This window comes from Oncorhynchus clarkii, chromosome 5 (assembly GCF_045791955.1).
Source record: "Oncorhynchus clarkii lewisi isolate Uvic-CL-2024 chromosome 5, UVic_Ocla_1.0, whole genome shotgun sequence".
NCBI classification, from domain to species: Eukaryota; Metazoa; Chordata; class Actinopteri; order Salmoniformes; family Salmonidae; genus Oncorhynchus; species Oncorhynchus clarkii.
In genome coordinates, this window is record NC_092151.1 from 18,559,831 (window position 1) to 18,574,830 (window position 15,000).

General features: G+C 43.9%; 1 protein-coding gene across 2 annotated transcripts in view; it reads right to left on the reverse strand.

The window, feature by feature from the left end:
- The window catches only part of LOC139408481 (collagen alpha-1(V) chain-like), a 131,112-nt gene that overhangs the window by 86,939 nt on the left and 29,173 nt on the right, over positions 1-15,000 (reverse strand). For both annotated transcript variants that reach the window (XM_071152424.1, XM_071152423.1), the window contains exons 3-4: positions 3,530-3,743; positions 1,221-1,383 (exon numbers count right to left, since the gene is read on the reverse strand). In XM_071152424.1, the coding sequence (XP_071008525.1) occupies positions 1,221-1,383; positions 3,530-3,743 (377 nt within the window). The remainder of the gene's footprint in view (positions 1-1,220; positions 1,384-3,529; positions 3,744-15,000) is intronic.

Consider the following 15,000-nt stretch of genomic DNA (forward strand, 5'->3'; position numbering starts at 1 on the left):
GCATCTCAAGTGCCCAATATTATCTTCTAACTATAGAATTAGAATAATTAGAATGTTTCCATGATTCCAACGGTTCCCGCAAGTGTTCTGATCTAAACTGCATGTCAAATCCCAATTGCAATATTTGGTTTAAAACAAGGCCTAGATTTTTTGGCCAATTTTGTACAGCCCTACCTGGCAGTGTGGAAATGTTATCAAATGAGTGCAGGAAATACAGAAATATGAAAATGCAGAAAATTATTTTTGGTTGAAGTCTATAACTGAACAGTATAAAACAATCAGAATGGAGAGAGACACATTGAAATCACTTAGAATGTATGTTTTCACCCTAGAGTCACACACTACTCCTAAAGAACACAAATACCGTCAATCCATAAAATATTAGGAAAATACAGTGATATGATATTTAGGCCATATCTCCCAGCCCTAACACTACCCACTGTGGGGTGTATTTGTGTGTGTGTTCTGTTCAGACGAGTGAGCGCAATTTTCTTTCATCCTCTTCACAGGGCTTACTTTAAAAAGTACAAAGAACAGTTGGATCACTCCCTTAGCAACTCCTATATAAAAAGTTACAACCAAATGTTCAAAAAGAATATACCACGTCCTTTGTCTCTTTTCTCCATCTCTGGCATAAAGCAGCAGTATTTGATATTAGGATGCTTGTCAGGTGTCTCCAGGTCTCTGTGATAACCCCCAGGGCTTGGCTGTCTGTCACTGATCTCCAAATCAGCTCAAGTCATCTCCAACCACAAAGCATAGATTAAAGAACAAGGGATGGAGGGGTGGCAGGAGGGGGAGATGAACACTAGTTCTCGCAATGAAAAAATGTCCACTATCTGACCGAGTTCAATGCCTCTCTTAGTGTACACAAAGGCGTGGCAGTGCGTTCGGACGGCGAGAGAAAGAGATTGAGGGGATGGGGTTGCTCAGACTACATACACAGCTATACACAGCTATACACAGCTAGCTGTGCAGTTCCAAATAGGTGTTCACAGCAACACTTTATGAAACACCTGATCTAAGTCTTCACAATAATAACAAGACAATCCAGCCTGAAAATCCAGACCAAAAACATCTGTGCAGTTCAACGGGCAGAGATGACGATCTGTGCACGGCTCATTTCCACTCAACTTTAGGTTTTAGAACACAAATCATAAATACCACCATCAATGAATAGGACGAAGAGAAGGACCATGTAGATAAGCCAGCAGATCTACCTCAAAGACTTCTTCATCGAGTATTCTAGTTCCGAAGACCACAATTCCTTTGGTGTCGATGATGGGGTGTGGGCTCCTGGACAGTTTCTGCGTGGTCTTCTTTTTACAGTCCAGGATGATGGTGATGCTCTGTTTGTGAACACTGATGGCCACTCTGTGCCACCTGGGGACAGGAACAGAAGGTTAGCTCTCTCACACACACACACACACACACACACACGTTTCACTACAGTTATACTAGCTTTGAGATGGATAAAAAGTCCCACACGTTTCACTATGCTACAGTTACGAGTTGTGGGACTAGTGAAACACTAAATACTACTACCAGGCTAGAGTACAGGGAAGATTGGTCCAGGATATTTACATGTTTTTATTTCAGCTTTATTTAACCAGGTAGGCCAGTTGAGACAAGTTCTCATTTACAACTGCGACCTGGCCAAGATAAAGCAAAGCAGTGAGACAAAAACAACAACACAGAGTTACACACGAACAAACGTACAGTCAAATAACACAATAGAAAAGTCTATGTACAGTGTGTGCAAATGTAGAAGCGTAGGGAGGTAAGGCATAGGCCATAGAGGAGAAATAATTACAATTCAGCATTAACCCTGGAGTGATAGATGTGCAAGTAGAGATACTGGGGTGCAAAAGAGCAAGAGGGTAAGTAATAATATGGGGATGAGGTAGTTGGGTGTGCTATTTACAGATTGGCTGTGTACAGGTATAGTGATCGGTAAGCTGTTCTGACAGCTGATGCTTAAAGTTAGTGAGGGAGATGTGAGTCTCCAGCTTCAGTGAATTTTGCAATTCTTTCCAGTCATTGGCAGCAGAGAACTGGAAGGAAAGGTGGCCAAAGGAAGGGTAGGATAGGGATGTTCTGTTCAGGATAGGGATGTTTTGTTCAGGATAGGGATGTTCTGTTCAGGACAGGGATGTTTTGTTCAGGATAGGGATGTTTTGTTCAGGATAGGGATGTTTTGTTCAGGACAGGGATGTTTTGTTCAGGATAGGGATGTTCTGTTCAGGACAGGGATGTTTTGTCCAGGACAGGGATATTTTGTTCAGGATAGGGATGTTTTGATCAGGACAGGGATGTTTTGTTCAGGACAGGGATGTTTTGTTCAGAATAGGGATGTTTTGTTCAGGACAGGGATGTTTTGTTCAGGACAGGGATGTTTTGTTCAGGATAGGGATGTTTTGTTCAGGACAGGGATGTTTTGTTCAGGACAGGGATGTTTTGTTCAGGATAGGGATGTTTTGTTCAGGACAGGGATGTTTTGTTCAGGACAGGGATGTTTTGTTCAGGACAGGGATGTTTTGATCAGGATAGGGATGTTTTGTTCAGGATAGGGATGTTTTGATCAGGATAGGGATGTTTTGTTCAGGATAGGGATGTTTTGTTCAGGACAGGGATATTTTGTTCAGGATAGGGATGTTTTGTTCAGGATAGGGATGTTTTGTTCAGGATAGGGATGTTTTGTTCAGGATAGGGATGTTTTGTTCAGGATAGGGATGTTTTGTTCAGGACAGGGATGTTTTGTTCAGGATAGGGATGTTTTGTTCAGGATAGGGATGTTTTGTTCAGGATAGGGATGTTTTGTTCAGGATAGGGGTGTTTTGTTCAGGACAGGGATGTTTTGTTCAGGACAGGGATGTTTTGTTCAGGATAGGGATGTATACATGAGTTCAATGTCTACACATCCGAGGGCACTGTAGCGCACAAAGCACAGCTACTGTCAATCCGAGCAGGTCTTTATATATAATACAAACTACCTTGGTTGACTGCCTAGCTAGATAACAAGCTATGTGTTAGATGTACAGACAGCAGATAATTGAGATAAGGAACATGGGTGACCGGTCACCTGCACAACTAAACCCCACAGTAGTGTGTCCACCAGACGCATCAAAGCTACACCAACCCACACCTGCGCTCTGATTACAGAGAAGCAAGCAGCTAAACTGACAGCAGATTGTCTGATATGGTACAGTATAACAGATGTCACTGTTGAGGCCTCTGAAGAGCGACTAGTGTGATATAATGCAGTATATGTGTTCCATTGTATATCATAGTTTACAAGCTGTGTACGCACTAGGCAGAGTGATAAGGTATACTGCAGGATGACTAGGGTTTATTGTATGGTATGGTATGGTATCAGACAAGGTCAACATACTTTCCGTTGGCCGGTATGAGTCCTCTGAAGAGGAGATAGTTTGACTATAAAGTACTATATATATAACGTACTATGTAATGATATCAGTGTACTATCTAATGGCATAGTAATACTGTGTGTGGAATGAGGTGAACCTACTTTCCATCGGCCAGATTGAGACCTCTGAAGAGGGGGTAGTCCTCAGGGCTGGGTTTACCCATGTGGTCCTCATACAGGAATACAGGAGAGCGTCCCACCTCCACCCCAAGCTGCTGGATACCCTGCTCGTTATACACAGACAGAAGGAAGGACTGGGAGCCCTTCTTAGGCTTCACTGTAGCCAGGATGGAGAAGTCCTCAGGAAACACATCAGCTGAGAAGGGAGAAGAGTGGGATGGAGGAATGGAGCGCGAGAGATAGAGAGGGGGGACAGAGAGAGGAGTTATAACACATCTGTTTATGTAATGTGCTGAACAGGAAGAGTCAGAGGACCACACCCCTACATGGGTTTTATTTAAAGTATTGTTTTCCAGAGTAAAATCTGAAAATCCCAAAATGCAGTCCATCAAATAAATGGTGTACTGCACTGAAACTACACTATGATAACCTTTAGAGACACAGTCAATACATTGTTATATACTGAAGCAGGCAGAGGAAACAAACAGGGAGAAGGATGAAGAACATGGGACAGAGGAGATGACAACGGCTTGGTCAGGGGAGACATCTAAATGACGTCTTGGAGTATCTAAAGTAAACAATAGCTCTCTCCAACCCGCCAACACTGGCCAGAATACAGAACAGAACAGAGCTGGGAGGTTTGGAGAGAAAAGTATGGAAGAGAGAGAGGGAGGGAGAGAGAGAGAGAGAGTGAGAGAGGGAGAGAGAGAGGGAGGGAGAGAGAGAGAGGGAGAGAGGGAGAGAGAGAGGGGGGAAGAGAGAGGGGGGAAGAGAGAGAGTGAGAGAGAGAGAGAGAGAGAGGGAGAGAGTAGGACAGGAAGAAGAACAGAGTAATGAGAATAGCATGTGGTCCCTGGGCGGCCGTCGAAAACACTTTCTCATTTTCCCAAACCCCTCTTCCCCTCTCCTCCTTTCCTCTCCTCCTCTCTCTGACCTGATCCATCCACCAGACACATAGAGAGACAGAGAGAGAGAGAGACAGGGGAGGGAGAGAAAGAAGGAAAAAATAAGGATAGAGACATACGTTTGAAAATAAAGGGGATATGAGAAGAGATGCTGAGAAAGAGAATGAAAGCCAGAATAAAGGAGTATTTATAGAACAACAAAACACGGGACAAAAAAAAACAGGAAAAAGGGGTGAAAGGAACAGAGGAGAAGTGAAAGGGAAGTTTCAACCCACTCTCTCCCTCTTCAGGAGCGCCCACTTCCCTTCTTCCCTCCCTCCATCCCTCCATCTGCATGCCTAGTCTAAACTCTCCCTCCATTTTGTGAGCGCCAGCTACATCTGTGAGACATATGCCCTTAGAGCAAGGCCTTCTGGGACATTCTCAGCCCCCCAACAAGGGGGCGGGCCTTGCTTTTCCCAGAAGACAATGGGGTCCTCACATACATGTGCAGGTTAGACTCACATTAGGTTCTGGCACCATTCATAAGTCCCAGGACTAGACAGATGCATTTGTTTTAAGATTAGAGGTAGAAACCTGCTGAGTTTATGGAAACCATCATGACTGAATTATGTCTTAGTGTGATAGAAAAACACTTTGCAAAGACAACTAACTACAAAGAAAGAATCTGAGAGTGTGGAGCTAAAGCTATGCTGCACTAATAAATTGGCATATTGTGAAGCAACAGATGTAGGATCTTAATTTGAGCCAGTTTGCTGAAGCAGGAAAATAATCCCGCAGTAACAGAAATGGGAATTATTATGTAGATTATAATTAATGGACATTTTTGTAGGGTGTTGATACAAATGTCATTAGGGCAAATCAAGTCTGAAATTTCTAAGTGGAAATTACAAACTTTAGAAACAAGTTCGCATTTCCTGCTTTGCTTGAAAATTCTCAGCAACAAAAGAGTGATCAAATTAAGATCCTACATCTATATTTGTGACGGTATTTGCTCATTTACACTTAGAAACAAAGGGTAAGTAAATGTCTCACATGAGAAGTAAAGCAGTCCTATACTTTAGTTCGGAAACATCTCTCTATTTATTTTCTAACTTCACAATTTAAAACTTCTCCAGGCTAGGATCTATTTTTCTCCATTTCTGTCTGAATGACGTGCACAAAGTAAAATGCCTGTTACTCAGGCCCAGAAGCCAAGATATGCATATAATTGGTACCATTGGAAATAAAACACTCTGAAGTTTGTAGGAATGTTAAAATAATGTAGGAGACTTTAACACAACAGATATGGTAGGAGAAAATCCAAAGAAAAAACAACGAGAATAGTTTTTTTTGAGAGCCCATGCTCTTCAAACGGAAAGTATAGGGAAAAATGTAATCTAGCTCCCAGTATACAATTCCTATGGCTTTCACTGGGTGTCAGGAGTCTTTGTTCAAGGTTTCAGGCTTGTTTCTTCCAAAATGAGGAAGAATAGTGAGTTTTGATACAGGGACACAGACTTGGAAATTTGTGTATGACCGCGCGACGAAGAGGACACGCACCTGCTAATATAATTTTCCTATTGAACATATTTCTTTCCGTATGAAATATTATTGTTTAATTACAAATAGCGATTCATTTTAGGGTATCTGAGGATTAAATAGAAACGTATTTTGACTTGTTTTAACAAAGTTTAGAGGTAGCTTTTTGGATTCCTTTCTCTGCATGTTGAACGAGTGGATTACTCAAATAGATGGCTCCAACTAAACAGACTTTTTGGGATATAAAGAAGGATTTTATCTAACAAAACGACACTAGATGTTGTAGCTGGGACCCTTTGGATGACAAATCAGAGGAAGATTTTCAAAAAGTAAGTGAATATTTAATCGCTATTTGTGAATTTATGAAACCTGTGCCGATGGAAAAATAATTTGATGTGGGGCCTACTGTAAATTGGACAGTGCAGTTAGATTAACAAGAATTTAAGCTTTTAACTGATATAAGACATTTGTATGTACCTAAATATTTAATAACTATAATTGCGCACCCTCCAGTTTCGCCCTCCAGTTTCACCGGGACGCCTAGCCTCATTAAGGAACTCCAGACGAATGACTCCTCGTCTGGAAAGGCAAGATCTTTCCTGAACATTTGGATCTATGTGTTTGCCGGGGGTTTGCAGCACCCCCCCAGTAATGGAACCCAGGCTGTGGTCACCGTGGAAACACAGCATTAGAGCGTCTATGGGACAGACAGCCAAACAGAGGGCTTGGAGGTGAAAGATGCCTTGACGGGAGAGCAGTGGGAAGGTTCTGGAGCCTGAGGTTAGGAGCAGACAGACACTTGAGAGAGGAAGGGAGGAGAGGAAGGAGGGAGGAAAGGAAAGAGAAGAGGGGGAAAGCGCCCTAGTCACTGATGGAAAAATACGGATTTCTCATCATCAGCCATTTTCTATTATCTCCACTTTCGCTCTCCCCTCATTGTCTGTCAATCTCTATCTCTAACTGTTTCTCTCTCTCACTCAGTAAAGACAGAAAGACAGGCCTATAATCACTTCATGCAGTGTCCACACGTCTTGGCAGTGTGTTCCAGAGGAATTCTCTTTGGCTCAGAGAGAGAGAAAGAGAGAGAGAGGCAGCAGCTGCTTGAGTTTGAGTGGCAGATGCTTTGAGAGCAGAGCAGAGCAGAACAGAGCATGGTAAGAAGAAGAAGAGCGGTGAGAGCAGGCTACAGTAAGAGTTGCCAACTTGCCACTGGTGCATTCCTCTCTACCCATCAGCTCAGCTCAGCTCCAGAGTCCTCAGACAACCCTTTGGAGCAGACCAGCTAAGCTCAGCTCATCTCAGCAGAGCAGGGAGTGGCAACATCGGATCGCTTGCTCATGAGCAGAACGATGGAATGTAGAGTGACTGAACAGTTTTGTGGTGACAAAAAGGTGAGAAAGAGAGAGGAAGGGGAGACAGAGAGAGTCTGGGTTTAATTATTATTTATTAACGAAAAAACACAAACGTCTTTCAATTGTAGATTTGAAACACTCCTGAAAGGGCACTGTAACACATCTATGGCTGCAGTGCACTGTGAGTGGTTCCCGTTAGCTTAGTCGGGAGGGAGTTGGATCTCAGCTCTGTTGTGTTTAATTTATAAATTTGTTCTATATTTTCTCCCTAATTCGTAGTTACAGTCTTGTCTCATCGCTGCAACTTCCGTGTGTGTGTGTGAACATGTCTGAGAGAGAGAGGGTGATGGTTGTAATGGTTGGTTTACCCTGGCAGCGCCACCTCCCTACAGCATCTTTCAAGAAAAGTCTGGAAAAGTGTGGGAATGCCAGACTCCCCTAAAAGCCAATCATATAGCTCCCAGATGCCCCCAACAGCCAATCAGACACTGTAGATAAATTACATCCTGTTCTAGCAACCAATGAGTGTGACTTGTAATAAATTAATAACACTATTAGTAAATGTTTAAAAAACAGTACAACTTTATGAGTAAGTGGAACTGAGTTATTCAGCCTCTTAGGATAATTGGTACGTTCAACTGGTTATAATTGTGCTTTACCAGAACAGATGAGTTGGATGTAGCTAATAGCTGTGTTCTGTATTTATTGGTTAAAGAGGGGAGAAGACGGGGAGACTGATTTGGTTTGCCACTGTGTCTCCGGTTTTGCTGTGCTGGCATACCTCTGTGTCTAACTCCCCATCCACATCTGCTCTCTGTATGTGTGTGTGTGTGTGTGTGTGTGTGTGTGTGTGTGTGTGTGTGTGTGTGTGTGTGTGTGTGTGTGTGTGTGTGTGTGTGTGTGTGTGTGTGTGTGTGTGTGTGTGTGTGTGTGTAGAGAGAGTGGTGGTAGTGGCCCCCCAATGAAAGATAAGATAGTAATGAACAGCATGTCACCTCTAAAAAAGCAAAGGGAAAGCTAGAACATGTGCTCTGTCAGAAAGACTGATCTGGGAGGAGCACAATTGTGACATGGCTTTCCTCAGCTTGTCATTTAACTGTTGCCTTCTCTCTTCGAGCTCTTTGGCTACCACTCCTGTTTTCTCCTCCAAACCAATTTGGAAGAAGGGAGGAGGAAGAAGAGAGGGGAGAGAAGGGAGAGGGGAGAGAGAAGGAGAAGGAGAGGAGACCACCCAGCTACTACAGTCCTGCCAGAGACATGGATCCCAAGACACCCCACTGCGAGATACAAGTCGCTGTGTAGTCCACTGATGTTGTCAATTGTTCACCCTACTAACCCCACTGAGTGTGTGAGAGAGAGAAACCTACTGTAGACCATGGAAACCCTGTGTAACATCTCTGAAACGATGAGTATGTGCATATGTAAATGTATGTGTATTTTTTGACTTCTGACTTCCAACTGCTCATCTCTTCGGGAAACTGTAAAAGAGGGACAGAGAATTCTTTCACAAAGAACATTCCAGACTATTCTGACGTAGGAGTCTGAACATTAGAGTCAGAGGTAAGGACATGTTGAGATAAGCCAACTATCCCGTTGGTCTGTTGGTCTATTTATAATCCCTGAAGAGAAGATGGGAAACCACCACAGTACAGACTCTCTCTGTTTCAGACCCCCCATCCTCTAATGAATCCCTTCTTCCACGTCTGTGGGTTTGACAGAACATGCTCGTAATGTTCCTAATCTAAAATGTGTTGGTGGGGGGAGGGGAGGGGGGTTGGGGATGTAGCAGGATGTTACAGTCTTAACAAATCAGGCTAAGAGCCAAAGTTTAGTAGTGGTAGAGAGGGTAATAGAGAGAAGGAACTGGACCAAATGATCTCGCTCTTTCTGCCTTCTGGAAGATATTAGCTGTACTCAATTCAATTCAAGGGCTTTATTGGCATGGGAAACATATGTTAACATTGCCAAAGCAAGTGGAATAGATAATATACAAGTTAAATAAACAATAAAAAATGAACAGTAAACATTACACACATTACACAACATTACACAGTTTCAAAAGAATAAAGACATTACAAATGTCATATTATGTCTATATACAGTGTTGTAATGATGTACAAATGGTTAAAGTACAAAAGGGAAAATAAATAAGCATAAATATGGGTTGTATTTACAATGGTGTTTGTTCTTCACCTTTTCTTGTGGCAACAGGTCACACATCTTTCTGCTGTGATGGCACACTGTGGTATTTCACCCAGTAGATTTGGGAGTTTATCAAAATCGGCTTTGTTTTTGAATTCTTTGTGGATCTGTGTAATCTGAGGGAAATATGTGTCTCCAATATGGTCATACATTGGGCAGGAGGTTAGGAAGTGCAGCTCAGTTTCCACCTCATTTTGTGGGCAGTGTGCACATAGCCTGTCTCAATATCAAGGCTATGCTCACTGAGTCTGTGCATAGACAAAGCTTTCCTTAAGTTGGGGTCAGTCATAGTGGTCAGGTATTCTGCCACTGTGTAGTCTCTGTTTAGGGCCAAATAGCATTCTAGTTTGCTCTGTTTTTTTGATAATTCTTTCCAATGTGTCAAGTAATTATATTTTGGTTTTCTCATGATTTGGTTGGGTCTAATTGTGTTGCTGTCCTGGGTCTCTGTATGGTGTGTTTGTGAACAGAGCCCCAGGACCAGCTTGCTTAGGGGACTCTTCTCCAGGTTCATCTCTCTGTAGGTGATGGCTTTGTTATGGAAGGTTTGGGAATCGCTTCCTTTTAGGTGGTTGTAGAATTTAACATCTCTTTTCTAGATTTTGATAATTAGCGGCTACTCTCTCTCTCCATGTTGAGGTGGACAACTGGAGTCAACTACTGGCCACAGCACAGGCGTCTATTAAACTACTCTTGACCACAGGGCTCAATAACTTAAGTTCTAAAAATAAGTTCTGCAATGTCTTTTTCAAAAGATCTAGAATTATTCTGATTTTGTTTAGTTTGTTCTAGAAGAGTTTTGGTCCTTTCTAGAGCACTGCTTCAGACTATTTCTTCAGACTAAGTCTGTACGTTTATCATAAACAGAAGAGAAGCCCTAGTTTGAGCTTTCAGCCAAGTTCAAAATAAACAGGACTTTGGAGTGCATGAGAGGACATGTCCTGTAGACTTGTGACTGAACTCAGATTTGCATTAAGCCTTTAAGAAAAGCCTTGATGTGGATCAAACAACTGCTTTTCAGGCCTCCTTCAGGCCTCCTTCAGTCCTCCTCCAGTCCTCCTCCAGGCCTCCTCCAGTCCTCCTCCAGGCCTTTTCCAGGCCTCCTCCAGGCCTCCTTCAGTCATCCTCCAGGACTCCTCCAGGCCTCCTCCAGGCCTCCTTCAGGACTCCTCCAGGCCTCTTCCAGGCCTCCTCCAGGCCTCCTTCAGGACTCCTCCAGGCCTCTTCCAGGCCTCCTTCAGTCCTCCTCCAGTCCTCCTCCAGGCTACCTAGCCTCATTCCCTAAGAACTCTAGAGCCACCCGTAGAACTGTTGTGATCAAGGAGACATTCTTGACACACTTGGCTGTCAACTTAACTCCAAAGAATGGGATTTGGGGATTTTCTCTCTTCCCTCTACTGCAGAATCCGATCCCTCCCTCTCTCTCTCTCTGGATGCTGGGAGTGTTTGGTGCATGCTGGGAATTGTATGTGAGTGAGAGTGTTGTCTGGAATTAGATCGCCTGTTTTTTCCTTCTTGTTTTACTTTTTTGGTGGTTTTCCTTTTTCTATGCATGATTAAGGTGATCATTTATTGTAGTTGTTTGTTGTGGTAGAATTAAGTATAATGTTTTTTATTTTGTTTAAATTGTCCTGCCTTTGGCAGGGATGGCGACCCACATGGGGACGCCGTCCCTGTCATTTCAGCACAGCTTTAGGTGTGTTACTGAAGCTACTGTCACTGTGGAGGAGTTTCTGGTCGCCATAGGAGAGAAGGTAGGATATGAGAATGTTGCTTATGCATCCCGGATGAATAAAGCGGTGGTGGTTTTTCTTAAAGAAGAGTGTCTGGTTGATCGTATGGTTGAGCATGGCGTACTTCTTAAAGAAGAGTGTCTGTTGATCGTATGGTTGAGCATGGTGTACTTCTTAAAGAAGAGTGTCTGGTTGATCGGATGGTTGAGCATGGTGTACTTCTTAAAGAAGAGTGTCTGTTGATCGTATGGTTGAGCATGGTGTACTTCTTAAAGAAGAGTGTCTGGTTGATCGGATGGTTGAGCATGGTGTACTTCTTAAAGAAGAGTGTCTGGTTGATCGGATGGTTGAGCATGGTGTACTTCTTAAAGAAGAGTGTCTGGTTGATCGGATGGTTGAGCATGGTGTACTTCTTAAAGAAGAGTGTCTGGTTGATCGGATGGTTGAGCATGGTGTACTTCTTAAAGAATAGAGTCTTGTTGATCGTATGGTGGAGCATGGTGTACTTCTTAAAGAAGAGTGTCTTGTTGATCGTATGGTGGAGCATGGTGTACTTCTTAAAGAAGAGTGTCTTGTAGATCGTATGGTTGAGCATGGTGTACTTCTTAAAGAAGAGTGTCTGGTTGATCGGATGGTTGAGCATGGTGTACTTCTTAAAGAAGAGTGTCTGGTTGATCGGATGGTTGAGCATGGTGTACTTCTTAAAGAAGAGAGTCTTGTTGATCATATGGTTGAGCATGGTGTACTTCTTAAAGAAGAGTGTCTTGTTGATCGTATGGTGGAGCATGGTGTACTTCTTAGGTATGTTTATTCAAGTTACGGCACTTTTTTTCCATCAACAAGGAGAAATGTACTGCCATTTATTCCCAGTGAGCTATTGGAGCGCGGGTTATTGCGGTTTGGAAAGTTTGCAAGTTCAATTAAGATTGTCCCGTTGGGTTGCAAACACCCGGCTCTGAAACAGGTTATGTTTTTGTTTTTGGACTCACCGGAGCAGACTTTAGAGTTATCGTTTAAAGTGAAGTATGACAGCAGACTGTATATGGCTTATGCTAGTACAGGTAGTCAATAGTGTTTTGAGTGTGGGGATGTTGGCCATAAGCGACATGCTTGCCCGAAAAGGGAGAAGGTGGAGGGAGGGACGCAGGTGGTCCTTGTAATGCCTGGGCCCGCTGATGTAGGGAGAGGTGGGCCGACAGCGGTAGATCAGCATGTTGCTGAGGAACAAGTTGTCTGTGTTGAGGGAACGAAGTTGCAACTTGTACCAGAGGGGAACATAGCGTCTGTTATGCAGCAGAAAAATATTGTTGTAAGAGGTAAGGACGGATCTGGGGAGCCATTTCCTCAGGTGTGGAGATGTCCAGTACGAGTGACGGGGTACAGCAGAAGGTTCAGGCGGGGCTAGTCTCCCAGGTAGTGGAGGAGATGCCCACTATGAGTACTGGGGTACAGGACAGGGTTCAGGCGGGGCTAGTCTCCCAGGTAGTGGAGGAGATGCCCACTATGAGTACTGGGGTACAGGACAGGGTTCAGGCGGGGCTAGTCTCCCAGGTAGTGGAGGAGATGCCCACTATGAGTACTGGGGTACAGGACACGGTTCAGGCGGGGCTAGTCTCCCAGGTAGTGGAGGAGATGCCCACTATGAGTACTGGGGTACAGGACAGGGTTCAGGCGGGGCTAGTCTCCCAGGTAGTGGAGGAGATGTCCACTATGAGTACTGGGGTACAGGACAGGGTTCAGGCGGGGCTAGTCTCCCAGGTAGTGGAGGAGATGCCCACTGTGAGTACTGGGGTACAGGACAGGGTTCATGTGGAGCTAGTCTCCCAGGTAGTGGAGGAGATGCCCACTATGAGTACTGGGGTACAGGACAGGGTTCATGTGGAGCTAGTCTCCCAGGTAGTGGAGGAGATGCCCACTATGAGTACTGGGGTACAGGACAGGGTTCAGGCGGGGCTAGTCTCCCAGGTAGTGGAGGAGATGTCCACTATGAGTACTGGGGTACAGGACAGGGTTCAGGCGGGGCTAGTCTCCCAGGTAGTGGAGGAGATGCCCACTATGAGTACTGGGGTACAGGACAGGGTTCAGGCGGGGCTAGTCTCCCAGGTAGTGGAGGAGATGCCCAGTACAATTGATGGGGTGCAAGTGGGGAGTGTTGAGAGGGATGTGGCTGAGGGGAGTCAGGGGTCTGTGGCCTCAGTTGAGGAGGATCAGGAGAATGATATCTCTCTTGATATGATAGCAGCTGGTGACAATTTAATTTACAATCTAGAGGTAAATGGGTTCCTGGATCAGACATTTGGGAAATCTGTCAAATTGGCAGATTTGTTTTTGTTGATCAGTTTGTGAGGTCAGCTGTGATGTTACAGAAGACGGTGGGGTTAGACCAGTTGAGTGAGAAGAAGTGTTTTGCTTGAGGATATTTGTTACTGCTGTTACAGCAGCAAAAGGTAGTGGGAAACATGGTCAGGTTAAGAGAAAATTAAAACAATGATGATGATCATGCTTCATAGGGTGTTTTATTATTCTTTCTGGTTTCTCTGTGGTTTCTTCTGCTTTTCCTTCTCTTGTATATATGGAGGTACTAAGAGTAGGATCTTTCAATATTAATGGAGGAAGGGACAGGAATAAGAGGGCTTGGGTATTAGAAGTAATAAAACAGAAAAGGCTTAATGTAGTTTTCCTTCAGGAGACACAGTGATGAGGCTAATGAGGTTGACTTGAGTACGTGGTGGGATATACTCAGTCATGGTACTAATTTCAGTGCTGGCGTGGCCATTTTGTTTTCCTCAGACTTAGACTGTGGTATCTACAACAGAAATTGTCATGGTTCTGGTTTTATTGGTCAAGGCGGATGTTATGTTTTTATTTTTTTAAATGTTTATGCTCCTAATGAGGGTACAGAGCATATTGCTGTCTTTGATCAAATAAAGGAAACTTAAGACTGTATGACCAAGAGGTGTGTGTGATTTTAGGGGGGGACTGGAACTGTACTGTGGATTTTACTGTTGATAGCACTGCTGAAGAACCTCACCTGTGGTCAGCTACTTGCCTGTCTGGTCTATTAACTGAGTTTGAGCTTTCTGATATGTGGAAAGTAAGGAATGCAAAAGTTAGGCAGTACACATGGCTAAAAGTTATTGAAGGTGGTCTGGGTGCAGCAAGGTTAGACAAGTTGTCTGTATCTGAGCACTACTGTAGTAGGGTAGGAAGGTGTCACTCCTGTGGGTTTTTCTGATCACCACGATGTGTCTGTTGATATTCACGTGTCCTGTCCACGAAGGTATTGTAATGTTAAATTGTTGCATGATGTCATGTTTTGTCAAAGGATTTTGTTGTTTTGGGAAAAATGGAGGGTTACAAGACAATGGTGGGAGGTTGGGAAGGCCCAAATATGATTGTTTTGTCAACAGTATACTGCTCTGTCTCGTATTGAAGTTAAAGAGACTATCAGGGCCCTTGAACAGGACATCAAATCTATTGAGTTGAAGTTGCTCACTCAGAATGTCCCCGGTCTATGAACTTGCAGGACAAGAGACATGAACTGAGATTGTTTTTACATGAAAGAGTATCCTTGCTACTCGACATTGCAACGTAAACAGATGGTCTGCCTTCGCCTCCCTGATGGGAAGGTGACCACGGATGACAGTGAAATGCGCCAACATGCCGTGGATTTCTACTCGGCCCTCTATAAGGCGGAGGATTGTGATCCTGTTACATGAACTTCCTCAATTGGGCCCTGA